The following is a 15387-nucleotide window of genomic DNA, read 5'->3' on the forward strand; positions in this document are numbered from 1 at the left end:
CGTCTCGTAGTTCTCTTGAAATGTCGCAACGTCCAACATAGGGTTAATTTTTTGTCGTCAATTGTAGCAGCCGATGAAGGTTGGGAGAAATTAGGACTCGGCTACTTTCGGGAGAAAATGTATACTGTACCCTATGAAGCAGTGAGCCATGCCAGAAGAGTTTGCAGTTTGTATAAGAGATGTATAAGGAATTTGGAGTCGTTCTATTATATGCGGTATGTACAAATTTTGCCAGCATTTCCAGTTCGATTTCTAAGAATGCTATCTCGGCTAACAAATTCTCATTTAATGTCAATAGGCCGGCCTTTCGTTATCATGCTGTTGTATTACGTGAGCGTTTTGATAGACACAAAGATGAAAAAGACATGAGAGTGGCGAAGGAACTTCTTGTAAAAGGGGAACAAGAGTTATTAAAGAACAGTCATTGGCAGATGAGAAGATGTGAGTATTTTGTATCCCATTCATTAAATTTAGGGTACACATTTGTTAAACATTTAAAAAAAATTTTAATGTTTTTTCGCAGTCGCCAGGTCTCCAGGTGGATCTGCATTTGGTCGCACTGTCGTGCCTCCTGATTGGGTCCTTGATTATTGGTCTCCTCAAGAAAAAGCAGCTTACCCTGACTATTTTGCTCGAAGAGAGCAGAGGAAAAAGGAATACATTCAATGGTGGGAAAAGCAGTATGGGAAGCCCACGGAAAAGGATTCTCATCATTGATATTTTAGAGCATGTTTATTGTCTTTGTAATGGCAATGGTTTGAAAGGTATTGTAGGAATATTCAATTAATAAATGTATGAGTTTTGCCCATTTTTAGGGTATTTCTGCCTATTCTATGCCCATGTTCTGATCTCCAGTTGGCCTCACTTTTAGGCATTTTCATCTTAAATCAGGCAGATTGTGCCAAAACATGTCCGGTGACTGTTACCGATTTCTTTAATGTTATTTATGCGAAGAAAGTATTTTTGTGATAAATTATAATAACTTAATTTAAGTTCATAACAGCGCTGGAAAGTACATGAAAAGTTATAAACCTTTGAACATCAGCGCTTCAAGCCTTGAAGGAAATAATGAAAAATTAATAAATTTTGCTAATTGGTGAAGAACCAAAGTGCATAGAGCAGTTATTCTTGTTTTATTTGAAGTAAAAAATATGTGCAAATTAATTTTTTGTTTTAAGTATTGTCTAAGTTGGACGTGTTTTTGACCTAATCTTAAGATGCACTCCTCCTTACAGAGCAAAGTTGCATAATTTCAAGGGGTAAATGAAGATTCATTCTCCTTGGTCCACACAGTGGATAAGTAGTGCTTACAGGAGGTTGTCTTACTTCCAATAACTGACTACAAGTTCAATAATGAGTGCTTATATGGCATCAGATTTATGAAAACACCCTGAATTCATCTACAGAAGTTCTCTGTCAGCCCCTCCCTCAATATTATCGCTCCTCTAGATGTACTAAGTCAGGGGCGGATCCAGAATTTCTTTCTGGGGGGGGCACAAGGATACCTCATAATACAAAGGAACGCAATGATAATGGGACCGTATTAAAAATATTGCATATTTTTTAAGGGTCCGGGGGAACACGCCCCCCCCCTAGATATCTGCCTATGTACTAATTAGTACCTTAAGGTATATTTGATGCAAAGTTGATTCTATTTTCAGATTATGTATTGGAAAATATGTAATACAAAGTTCTTGGGGCGCAAACAAAGGAGCAGGGCCAATTCCAACAGTGTTGAGGTATTGCAGTTGCATAATTGCTCCTAACCTGAATATTATTAAAAGTCATTTCTTTCTTGGGGTATATTCTGCAAATGCCTTAAAACAAGCCGTACAAAAAAATCTGCACTGTAACTGGAATAAACTCTGTGTTTAGCACAGTCACTGTACATATTTCTGTGCTAGACTGTACTATGGCAGCTGGAATTGAAGAACTATACTGTAACAGTGCTGAATCACTGTGCTGGAACTGTGCTGTAGCTCCAACTGCACTGTGACTGGGCTGGGTAACATGACTGTAGCTGTACTATGGCTCAAACTGGACTGTGACAGGGCTAGATAACATGACTGGAACTGCACTTTGGCTCAAAGTGTACCGTGACTTGGCTGGATAACATGACTGGAACTGTACTATTGCTCAAACTGCGCTGTGACAGGGCTGGACTTTCACTAGTCATTGACGGGAGAAAATATTTACCATATTATTTCATAATACGATCAATTATCATTTCCATGAGAAAATGAATGTGTAAATTATATTTTAAAAATTATGTTGACATTAATGCGGCAATGCATAGCTCCAGCTTGCTTATTATATTGGTGAAGTATGGTCAAAAGAATAACTTCCGCCGATACTCTGCCATCTTTGTTGCACAGCATTAGTGTTGTACCATTACTTGTTTACGTGCTCTCATCCTCTGAATTCTACGCTGTATGATGGATACATGGATGTAAGATCGATGCTAAGAACGTAAAGAAGTGAACTTTACATCAATGCCATCGAAATTAGCTACTTAGCAGGGAATTTTTCTTGCGGGTGAAGTGATATTGTCGATTTTGCTTAAATCCGTGTGGTTCGCAATGAATCAACTTTCCACAATTGATTCCGACGACTCTCAATCTACTCCTGGAGAAGCACGAGAGAGTTGAAAAAAAGGCATATCTTTATTTTTACTTTGCTATAGAGCGTTCCACATTTAGTTGACAGTATGGGCTCTTATAGAGAATCGTTTCCCATGTTAATCTCCATAAGGCCAGGACCGTGGTGTTGTCAATAACAGCACGAAAATTAATTTTGCGTTATGTACTGATTAAAAATTGCATTCTAATGTAGAAAGATGCTGCATTCATTGGTGCCAATAGTTTTTCGATAAAAATTATGTATATCAAAAGCTATAAAAAATATTTCCCTAAATTTCCGTCAGAAACGTGTATTTTTTTACTTTATCTACTTCTCGCAATTTCTGCTTGACCGTTGTCTGTATTGAATTGAATCTCCTGCACAAAATTCTTCACACTATTTTCTCTTTGACGGTCTTCACCAATTGTACAAATATTGAGTTAAAATGTTGTTATGCCGACGTAACACCCTTTAGGACAAGAAAATTTTGATTTTTGCAAGGTAAAAAGTAGTCGCTTACTAACTTTCGTTTCTTATGTCGTAGGTCCCAATATGCTGTGTATCAAATGTGAAAAAAACTATAAAGTTATTTTTGGTGAAAAAATAATTAACTTACATCAATTCTGAAGCGAGTTACAAGGTTTTGATCTTAAGAAAAAATATTATGGCGCCGCTGGGCTGGGCTTCTTGCTTTTTCTTGCGCGCAGAGGGAAAATTCTCGGGTGGAAAAGGAGTTTTTTGTCAATGGATAATATGAAATGTATTTATCTATTCGTTTGATATCCTAAACAGAGAATACTCATACGTCGTAACAGCAGTGTTTTTATCTGAATACATTGATACACGAAAGTAAGCAAGCGGCTTGGAAATAAGACGCTTTCGCCTTGGGTGTTTCGGTCCCAGCGCTGAAATCAAGAAAGAGAATATCTCATAATCTGTGCGAAACACTACCCCATCCAGTGCACGCCTTTTACAAAAGGGGGCTTGGTTTTTTTCTGAGTTCCTTTCATAGGGTACCATAAAACCTGCACCAGAATCGACCCTAGCCGAAGGGGCCATGGGAAGAATTTATGAAGGCGTTCAGTTTGTCATTGCATTTTTTTGGAGTGAACAAGTGTTGTGTGGTTTGCTGAATTTGAAAATTTTGAAGTGTGTTTTACACTTATCTCTGCTTTAACACTCCCAATCAATATGTCCGATACAAAGAAGAGAAGAAAAGGTGAGAAGCTCATAAGCCGCGAAAGACAGTTGGTGCTCAGAGTCTTGCTGCCAAGAAGCTTCGAAGGCTACTGGGTGCTAGGAGTCCACTATTTACAGAGTGAGAAAGGAAAGCTCCCGTGGTCCATTGGTAACTCCTTCAAAAACTAAAGAAATTAGACAGCCTTGCAAAAATTCGAGAGCAGTGATTTTCGACGATTTTGTGAGATCGGGAATTAGAAGGAAGGTACATGAATCCTTCGTGAAAAATATTCCTCCGACTACAAAATCCATCTTAAACTCGGTAAATATGAATAGTATTCTCCCAGATTACAAAAGGACAACACTATATCGTCTTCTTTTGGACATAAGCTTCGTGTACGAACGCGGGGGGAAAAGAATCATCCTAATCGAAAGGAATGATATTATTCGTTGGTGGCATGATTAATTATTTAAGGCAGCTAAAAAAAATATCGTCGCGAACACAGGATGAGTGTATTCACAGGCGAAAGTTGGATTAATGTTGGACAAATAGTGAACATTAGTTTGCGAAACAAACAATTAGAAAATCCGCGTCAAGCTTTCCTTGCTGGACTAAATACGGACTTGGCCCCCACTTCCCGAGGAGGACGATTTGCAATTATACACGCAGGAACGGAAAATGGGTTCATAAAAGGAGCATCGCATGTGTTTCTGTACAAAAAGAACTCAATGGATGAGCATGAAGAAGTGGGTGGCGAGTGTTACGAGAGATGGTTTGAGCACTCACTTCTTGCAAACTTACCTGAAGGATCAATTATAGTGGTAGATAATGCCTCTTATTGCTCAAGGAAATTGGAATCCTTGCCTAATACACGGTGGAGGAAAGAGAACATTAAGGAAATTAGCTTTGAAGATGTCAGCTTGAAAAGAGATCTTTAATTTACAATAACCCTAGTACGGGAAAATTTTGAAAAATTAAAGATTGATGATAATAATAATATATTTATTAACTCCGTAGGGATACAATTATCCATGGGTTTCGTCAAGATACAGAGAGACATAAAAGAATCACGAAACACAGATTACAAAATATAAAAAAAAAATTCTTGAACACCAATAACATTTATAAAATATCATTAAAAAATTCTTGGACACTATAATAACCTTTGTTACATAGCAAGTTTCTCAATCTATTCTTAAAAACCTTTTTTGAGGAAAGGGATTTCATATCAGAGGGTAGCCTATTGTAGATTGCAGCAATAGAGTGATATGGTCCCTTCTGGCATTGTCTTAATGAATACAGATAACTGTGAATGTCACTTTTTGATCTAGTGTTGTGACTGTGAAAATCAGAGTTAACACGGAAGTAATACGGATAGCACTTCACAAACATGGCACATGAGAGAATGTAAACACATGGAAGTGTGAGGATCCTGAGGGACACAAACAGTGGCCGACCACTTGTTCGGATTGGAACTTTACAGATGGCCTTAATGGCTTGTTTCTGTAAAGAGAAGGCTTTAGCTGCAGTAGGGGAATTACCCCAAAACATGATACCATATGACAATAGTGAGTGTACTTTGGCAAAGTACACAGCTTTTAGAACATATATAGAAACAAGAGGAGAGAGTTTCCTTATCATATAAATACCTACTGAAAGTTTCTTATTAATTTCAAAAACATGAGTTGACCAGTCAAGAGTGTCATCAAGCTGTAGACCTAATAATTTCACGGTGGACGAGGTGGAGAAATCCGAATGAGGAGGCAGAGTAGGAATCTCATGAGAGAACTTGTTGCGAAAGAGAATACAAGTGGTTTTAGCCTCATTCAGAACCATTCTGTTAAGGTGGCACCACTGCAACATCTCATCTTTTGTAGTCGAGGCCAAATGATCCAAGAGAGGTAAAGTACTAGCGGATAAGAGATTAGAAGTATCGTCAGCATACATAACAGTGGAGTAATATGAGAAGTGTTTAGGAAGATCATTAATGAAGAGGAGAAACAGTAGAGGACCAAGGATAGAACCTTGAGGTACTCCAACCGGTACTTTCAAGGGACTGGATTTAATTTCCACCACTCCTGCAAGTGATTGATGAGTGTAACTCACAAACTGCGATCTGTCACTAAGGAATGATGATATCCAATTATAAGAGTTATTAGTGATTCCCAAGCACTGAAGTTTGGACTTGAGAACATCTTGATCCACACTGTTAAAAGCATTTTTGAAGTCAAAAGAGATGCCTAAAATGTGATGTTTATTGTTCAGTCCAAGAATAACATTATTTAGGAACTCGAAAATAGCAGAATTAGTGGCCCGGCCAGCTCTAAAACCATGCTGAGAGTCAGAAATTAAATTAAATCTCTGGAGGTACTTAATTAATCTATGATGGAAGAGTTTTTCAAAGATCTTTGAAAATGTTGATAGAATGGAAATAGGTCTGTAATTAATAGACTCTGAACGGCAGCCTTTCTTGGGAATTGGAATTACCCTGGCCAGCTTTAGGGCAGAGGGATGTCTTATGTCTTATACAACATCGCCTTTCATGTAATACTAGCCAGAGCCAAAAAATATTGCATAATATGGAAGGAACAGAAAATTTTTCTCATTCAGGAATGGCGATAATTTTTATTATCCTTCAATTTATTGTTATTTGTTACATTACAGATTATTCATTATTAAGCTTGTGCATTGAATAAGTACAAACATAAAATAACAAAAGACTTTTCCTTTAATATTGCATCAAAGGTATTGTAATTTACGCTTAAAAAAATCCTTTACGCCGTCTTTCGTGCGATCCCTAACTCCTTTTTGAACTAAACCATTTTGGCGCTCTGTTATGTGTGGTTACTAGCCCTAGAGCTCAAAGAAATTTTCAAGTTAAATCCATTTTACTTAATTGCATTAATATTACTTGTATACTAGTGTCAGGATTTATAAAATACCCCTCAGAAAGCCTAAAACTCTCAATTTATCCTAAATTTTTTCTGGGAAGACCTCCACACCTCCGTTTACCCTGGCAGGTATTTCATACCCCCAGGCACCCCAGCCTTAATTCCTACCTGCACACCTGCCTTTCAGCGCATACTTTACAAATCAGAATGACGGGGAATGTAACTACACAAATTTTTTTATTTATTTATTAGCTCCAGGACATGCGGTTACATGTATAGAACAAGTCAAGATAGAGGAAAATAAAATATACTTAGGTCATATATATATATATATACAAAGTACCAGTCAGGTATTCCACTTCAACGAAATAAATTCATCCACAGAATAGAAGGAATTACTGAGGAGGTATTTATACAGTTGGGATTTAAACAGTGAAAAGGGTTTTGTTTCCATTAATTTATGTGGGAGGCAGTTGAACAATTTCACCCCTGCATAAAGGGGGTTTTTACTAAAGAGGGTGAGGCTATGAGTGACCACCCTAAAATCCTTGGACGCTCTGGTGTTATGATTATGTACATCAGCATTAATTTCAATTCCAAAGAAACTTTTATGGAGACAGACAAAAATAACAGTAGAATATATATACAGACTAGGTAACGTTAGTATTCCTAGGGATTTTAAGTGTGTCCGGCAACTACTTCTCCCTGGAGTGTTGCTTAAGATCCTGATGGCCCATTTTTGAAGTTTAAAAAGCCTCGTAGTATAGTGAGAATGGCCCCAAACTTCTATTCCATATTTCAATCGGCTATGAACATGGGCATGGTAGACCAAAAGGGCTGTTTTAATATCTGAGAGAGCTTTAATTCTTTTTAATAAATAACAACCGGTTGCCACTTTGGTGCAAAGATTGTCTATATGCACTTCCCAAGATAATGTTTCGTGAACATATAGACCTAGGTACCTGGTTTCAGCCGAAGAACATAAAATTTTACCATTTAGCCTGAGAAGAGGAGTACAAATTCTTTCCCTCAGAGGAGTACGAAATTGTATAAAAGTAGATTTTTTTTAATTGACAAGAACTATATTATTAACACACCACTTATTCATTGAATTGATATTATGTTGCACTTCATCATAGTTGAAGTATTTAGAGAACAATAAATGTGCCGTATCATCTGCATACATGACCACTGTCCCACCATTAAAATAAGAGGGGAGATCATTAATGTAGATGAGAAAAAGGAGAGGACCTAAAATGGAGCCTTGAGGTACACCTCTAGTGACTGCCAGAGGATGATGCATGAGAACCAATACCAGAAGAGTAGATACTACAACTTGGGATCTAGCACTTAAGAAAGATTGTATCCAGGTATTGGCAGTTCCAGAAATTCCATAACTATTGAGTTTGAGAGGTAAAATTCCATGATCAACTGAATCAAATGCTTTTTTAAGGTCGTAAAATACACCTGTAACAGAGTTCTGGTTGTCAAGTTCAGATATCACTACATGAATGAACTCAGCCAAGGCAGTTTCAGTAGACCTATTTCTCATGAAACCAAATTGAGATTTTAAGAGGATGTCAAATTTTGTTAAGAATGATAACAATCTGTTGAAGATGACCTTTTCAAAAACCTTAGAAAACACTGAAAGGACTGAGATCGGTCGGTAATTATTTATATCTTGGGGGTCACCATTCTTAAAGATAGGAATAACCTTAGCCACTTTTAATTTATCAGGAAAAATTCCCAGAGAGAGAGACTCGTTAACTAAATATGTTAATGTGGGTATTATTGCCATTTTTACATTTCCTTTCCACAGAGAACCTGGAATGTTATCAATGCTAGAGGAGCGTTTTCTACTTATTTTAACAAGTATATTATTAATTTCCTTCTCGTCAGTGGGGTAAAGAAAACTAGAGTGGGCTAAATATCCCTTGGAGCGAACAGCGTTGGCAGGATACTTAGATTGGTTACAGGGAGTAAGTAGATTATTATTGACATTCAGAAAGTTAACATTGAACAGGTCAGCTATAGCAGTTTTTTCTGATATTATTGAACCTTCATGAAGAACAGCACTAATGTTAGATGAAGAAGTTTTAGAACTACTACTGTTTTTAATAATATTCCAGGCAGCTTTGCATGGGTTAGTAGCAGAACTAATGATGGACATATTGAATTTTCTTTTTGTCTCATCAATCAAAATTCTATGTTCACTTTTTAGAGTTTTGTAAACTCTTTCAATTGACTGAGAGCCACTTGATTTTAATTCATTAAAAACCTGCCTTAAACGAGTAGATGAGGCTCTGATTTCATTTGAAACCCACTTTTTCTTTGATTTAGAACAAGTCCTCACAGCTTTTAGAGGAAAAGATACATCAAAGCAATACAAAACAGTAGATAAAAAGTTATCAAATTTAGCATTAAAATCATCCCAGCCATACACTGATTCCCAGGACTGCTGCTGCAGTAAACATTGAAAATATGCTTGGGATGATGGTGAGAACGATCGTTTATGATAATCATGAGGGTTCTTAGGGTTTGACCAACATTGAGTATTGATCTCAATCATTTGGGCTTTGTGGTCAGAAAAGTGTGTATCTATGATAAGACTTTCAGTTGAAGGCATATCTAAGAAAATGTTATCAATGGTTGTGGATGAAGATTGAGTTACCCGAGTAGGACAAAACACAGTAGGGACAAAATTGAATGATCTTAGCGAATCAAGTAACATCCTCGACTGGGTAGATTTCAAGCTGAAATCAACATTGAAGTCCCCACAGAGAATTGTGTTCTTAGCATTCTTTACAAAGATTGGAATAACATTATTTAACAAATCCAAAAAAATAGAAAAATCACCACTAGGAGATCGATAAACACATACAATTGCGATGGCAGTGCCACCAAAGTCAATTAGGATTCCACAACATTCATAGTCACGCTCAATACTTGGATTAATAAATCGAATGTTTCGTACACTAATAATTTGTTTAACAAGAATCAATACACCACCATTTTTGCAAAGAGTTCGACAATAGGAAGAGCAAATATTATACCCCTCGATTTTGTAAGTACTTAACTCATCGGATTTTAACCAGTGCTCAGAAATGCAGACAACATCAGGTTCATGTTCACTCAAAAATAATTCCAGAACATTAATTTTGTGCCGTAAGCACTGAATGTTTAGGTGTAACACCTTCACTTTAGTTTTAACAGTATTAGGTTCACTTATAGCACTGCGCGAAGCAGATAAGGGAACATGACCAATAGGGGTAGCTAGTCACAGAGGGTTTACTGATCCTATTTTTGTTTTAGCACGAGTGCATACTCCGTTTTGTTGAGATATGTACCTGTTGTACTAAAATATATATAATAATATGAGGAAAAGTAGTTGTCACAGGGGGAAAAATTCAAGTGAAGGGGAGGGCTGATACTCCAACCAGATCTTACTACCTACTTACTTGATCATCCTCTTGCCTGACTCATGTTAGTACTTACTTCAAAGATGCTCATTTATTCTTTGTCATCATTTACTCTTCTTTGAGATATATGTATTAAGACAAATTTTTCATGCCGATTAGTTTTTTAGGAATGATATTATTCCAATTGTTTGTAGAAAATATGCCTGTCAATGCACTGTTCTATGCTCTACTGAAGTCTATGAATAATGAGCACAAATATTTGAAGAATTGAACTTGGTACATATATAGTTTGAAACTGGCTCCTTCATATAATAAATTCATGGTTGATGTTTGATCCATGTTCCTATTTTGCTTCTCTAGTACAATATTTTTAGCCTTTGGTTCAAGCCTATTAAGTTACATGCTTTGAATTATTTTATGGGTGATGTTTGGTTGAGAAATATCTCTATATTTTTAAAGTCCTATTAGCCCATTTCCTTGATTTCCATGACCGACTCTGATAAGGCGGTCATTAATGCAACTAGGAACTCGTGAATAAGAAATACTGAGATCAAACGGTCAGAAGAAATCTTGGATATCTATATATATAAAAGAAAGTAAAAAATCGTGTTAGTTAGAACACTTATAACTCGAGAATGGCTGCACCGATTTTAATGATATTAGGTTCTTAGGATTCGTCTCAGCCCCGGATAACATATATGACATTAAAAAAAGGATATTATTACAAAAAATTCATCTCTTTCTTAGTGATATGTTAATAGGAGTTAGTAACGCAACAACAATTGATAAGTCGGTCAAAACTACAAACTAAATTATTTGTTTTGTTTTTACCAATTTAATAACTGAACTTCGTTACAATATAATATTTTAATTACTAAATATATTCAAAATATTGAAATTGTTTATTAAAAATTTAATTATAGCTAATTGTAAGCCCAGCTTGAGTGGACTCTTCACTACCGTGTTTGTAAACAAATCTCCAAGCAATTGTTGACAAACGGTAATGTCCATGTTCCTGTTGAGGAATCGAGGAGTGTGATATCACTTCCTCGGAATGTTTGCAAATTAGTTTCATCGGGAGGTGAGTTAATCAACAAAGTGTTCCAGAATATGATTGATCACCACAAATATAAAAAATGGTTGATTGAGCGAACAATTTTGACGGCCCAGAAAGAAGATGTGGGTTACTCAAACTAAGTAAATCAGGACGAAATAGTTGGTACTCTGCATGAATTCAAATCGTTTAACTGTGTAACAAACGAAGACGAAATCACCAACTATATCAATCTTAATATTTTAAGTCCTTGGACGTACCTGGCTTACCAAGTCACGATTTACTGCTAAATGTAGGCTCCGAGTTGTTGATCTTTCGAAACTTAAACCAACGATAACTATCCAACGGAATGCGTTTGGTGATTAAAAAAATTGATAATGAATGTGAATCATGCGACTTTACTCAAAGGAAAATTCAAAGATGAGGAAGTTCTCATTCCGAAATTTCCATGATCCCAACTTATATGCCCTTTTGAGCTTAAACGTATTCAATTTCCAGTTCGTGTTGCATTCGTGATAACGATTAACAAATCGCATGGTCAGTCTTTCAGTTTTTGTGATGTTTGTGCTAATGAAAACCCATGATTTTCTCATGGTCACTTAACATGGTTAACGAGCCGGTTAACCATCCGCTGTATTTCTTCCTTTGCTTCAAGAGCGCAGCTAGGAATTAAGGATAGGGGGGTTTTAGGCGCAGCTAATACTACGGGTCTGTAGGGTATAGAAAACTTGCTAAGGTAAGCAAGAGGTGTGGGGGCCCTCCCCCAGATATTTTCTAAGATAAATGGTTCAAAATAGTGGGTTTTGCGGCTGTATGAATAGTTAAATATGTTTTGTTTGTTACTCATCCGTCTCCCTAATATTAGTAACAAATGTTTTTATAAAAAAGTTCTCAGAGGTCTTGGGGGGGGTTTTAACCCCCAAAAAACCCCCTCGCTGCGTCACTGCTTCGCTATATTTATTTAGCTTCATCCGCTTTATATATCTCGCGCCTGATAACAAAACAAAAACTGTTGTTTATCTAAATGGTGCTTGACGCAAGACATCAAACCCGAATGTGTAGGGTACACTGTGTTGCGTTTACGCATGCAGCACGTTTACGCAGTGCATTTTTTCCCAACAGACACTATAACTGGCGCGCCTAAAGTCATTTGATACGAATGCTGCTTCATAGGAGCTTTTCTTTCACGATTTTGAGCATCAGTCAAGCGACGGCCTAGCGTTGTGTTAACCTGCGGGCCAAGTTTACGCAACAGACTTGGACCTAAAAACATTTTTTTACGGTTAATACTACAAATAGCCAACAACTGAATCCGTATAATTTTTATTTCATTAACTGCTTTATAAAACCACATTGCCCAGAATTTCTTAAGCTAAAACGTAAGAAAATTCACTGAAAAAAATCCGCGTAAACGTGCTCCGATCCACCCTTTGTAGATTCAATAAAGAAAATGTCTTTCTTACAAGCAATTTTGATCCGTAGTTTTATTGAATTTGTATCCTTATTTTATTATAATAAATTTAACTTGATTAAAAACGATACAGCCGCTCTTGATTTACAAATGGTGTAACTAAACTGTAAGTTCATTGATTATTAGGCGGTACGAAGTTCGCCGGGTCAGCGAGTAGGGGTATACATATCGATATAAGGAGATAGCCTTAAACCGAAACTACGACATAAGCTACGAGGCAAGATAAAGATAGTGACGAGAAGCGATGGTTCAATTTTCTTTGTTAATAAACCTTAAAGACACCGCATACAGTACTAGCCACTAGCTTTCACAAGTGCATGCTAGGTGTATCATAAAATTCGAGATAGAAATTTCATTCTCGATTGAGCCTCATTGACAACGGGTTTTTTAAAATGAGAAAATACATGAGCAATTCTAGGAATGCCGATGAATAAGTCGGCGATGAAAATAACCAGATATCAAATTTACAAATTAAATGAGCACAAGGATCAACGACATATCGGGCGATAAAAATACCATTCAGAGATTCGGCCCTGTATCTTCATCGTTGATTTCTTGATTTTCGTATCGTTAGTTCGTCCGAATACCGTAGTGCTTACAACGACACAAGGTAAAGCGCCACTCGGCGTATATTATCACTGCTGCCAATGAGCACTTTTCATTTGAGTGCTCGGCTTTCGTTCGGTTGTATGTAGTCAGTCATTCTTCGGATTAATTTATGCAAGGCAGGGTTTGCATCGAGTTCTCCGAAATATGAATGTGCTATAAACATTTTAATAGAAAAAATCATAGGTGGTGAATATCGTGTGCAATGGGATTAGGTTGGCGACTTCACATTTTGGCACTGTCGCTATGTTTACTATTTGTGGTCGCCGGTACAACAGCGAGTGCAGGTGATACAAGAATTCACGGTGAGTAAATTTACTGTGATCAAAAATAATAAAGTAATTACGCACCTCATTAGTTTTACTCAGAAATTATTCCATTTTTGCATGCGAGTATCGTAATTTTTCTTCATAACCTTACCGTTACTCTTGTTACTTGATTCATAGCGAAGCTGTATTTTTGACTTAATTTTAAGAGATTATTCATTCCCTTTGTTTTAATTTGCTAAATATATTATCAGCACAGTATTGCTGCCGATTTTTTCCATTCACCATTTGGCGGGTGAAATGTTAGGAATCTGGCCGTGATCACTTTTTCCTGCCTCATGATTGTGGTGGACATATGTTTTTACTGGCCCTTGACCAGGTGCTTATTGAGGAAAGATGTCGGGTGGGAGCGGGAGATGGGGAACTGGTTTCCCCGTCGCAGATGTATTCACTCGATTCACTCTCATCTGTGTGGGAATCTCGTTTGTGCGTGCTCTTTGTGCTCGGTGTTCGTTCCTTTTGTCGATTGCATTTGAAAGTAATCTTCATGACAGTTTAATTTAGCAAAGAAATGTGATCGCTATTATCATAATGTTGAAGTTGGCCTTTAAATTGAAAGAAGTTTCAATCTATCCTTGAATATCCAAGAGCATTCGGGATTGGTTGTTTTGTATTTTCGTAATGGACCCTGGATATTGGAGCATCATATCAAGTTTACTGCACAAAATACATGTTCATTTGCCCATCCTGCAAAAGGTATCGCTTAGTACGAGGCTATTTCAGCTTTCTTTTAATCATAAGCTAATATATCCTAGGCTTGAGATAAAAATTATTTATTTTTCAAACATTTTTTCACATTTTAGGGCGGTGTTATTTTCCCATTTTCTCCAGTAACTTGAGGCACCGTAATTTATATACCTTGTTGACTTTATGATCGGTTAGCTCTGAAGTTGTTACCTAGTACCTCCTAATCTCATTAGAATATTTCATTTTGCCAGCCCCATGGATTAATGTGCAGGTCCTTGCAATGCTCGACGACAGTGTTATCGGCTATGCCCATTACAGAACTATTATTCTTAAATACTAAGTATTCTGTTTCCCATGTAGGCCATTTAGGGTCTTTGTCTCAGTATTGACTGTGTAGTTCATTAACTGCGCAAGTAAGAAAAGTTCGGATAAAATGTCTATATTCAGAAATGAGTGGCTGCATCCCCGTGTGGGTAATTTTTCTCGTAGTCTTTCATCCATTGACATGCATTGCGCTATTTTTATCTTTGCGATGAATCCTGTTTCTTGGTTGGTAAATAATCATTTGGAATTGCTTTATTTGACCGTTGATGAGAGAACACCCTCGGTTCATGTTTCTCTTAAAAGTTATCTCATCTTTGGCAAAGTGAATTCTTTTTTCTTTCATCTTTTATATTTCCCTTTTGTGGACAATTAATGCGTGCAATGAGATTAACGGGGATTGAATAACTGAAATATATTAGCTGTGGATGATAATGTGATATTCAGTACGGCTTTTGTCCAAGCGACACCACTTTAGTGTCATTGACGCAAACATTTTTGTGTTTGATGTCATGCATCGTGTTATGATAATAATTACGATTAGCATTCTTATTAAATCTTAATTTTAAAAATAATAAGTTTTTTTCTCAATAGTTTGGGTAAGCACCTTGATATTTGCGTTTTATAGTTTGTGAAGAGCATCCTATTAAATTGAGAGTAGCCTCATTGTTTGTATTCGCTTTTATCTTAATTTGTAGTGCGGTATTTTTAAGTATCTTGGAGGCTTTTCCTTTTCGTCAGCTGTTTCCGCTTAGGCGCTATACCTTTGGCAAATGTCCAGAGTAATATGATTATAATTGATGTATGTCGCAT

The 15387-nt window shown here is 36.8% G+C and overlaps 2 protein-coding genes across 3 annotated transcripts in view; both read left to right on the forward strand.

The window, feature by feature from the left end:
- Positions 1–17: 17 nt before the first annotated feature.
- Positions 18–1125, forward strand: LOC124156266 (NADH dehydrogenase [ubiquinone] 1 beta subcomplex subunit 9-like). Its single transcript, XM_046530693.1, has 3 exons — positions 18–215; positions 299–441; positions 524–1125. Exons 1-3 carry the CDS (start codon positions 118–120, stop codon positions 715–717), a joined length of 435 nt encoding a protein of 144 aa, XP_046386649.1. The 5' UTR covers positions 18–117; the 3' UTR covers positions 718–1125.
- Positions 1126–13326: 12201 nt separating this feature from the next.
- The window catches only part of LOC124156267 (prolow-density lipoprotein receptor-related protein 1), a 217868-nt gene continuing 215807 nt past the window's right edge, over positions 13327–15387 (forward strand). For both annotated transcript variants that reach the window (XM_046530694.1, XM_046530696.1), the window contains exon 1: positions 13327–13545. In XM_046530694.1, coding sequence (XP_046386650.1) covers positions 13446–13545 — 100 coding nt within the window. In that variant the 5' untranslated portion in view covers positions 13327–13445. The remainder of the gene's footprint in view (positions 13546–15387) is intronic.

Source organism: Ischnura elegans, chromosome 3 (assembly GCF_921293095.1).
Source record: "Ischnura elegans chromosome 3, ioIscEleg1.1, whole genome shotgun sequence".
NCBI classification, from domain to species: Eukaryota; Metazoa; Arthropoda; class Insecta; order Odonata; family Coenagrionidae; genus Ischnura; species Ischnura elegans.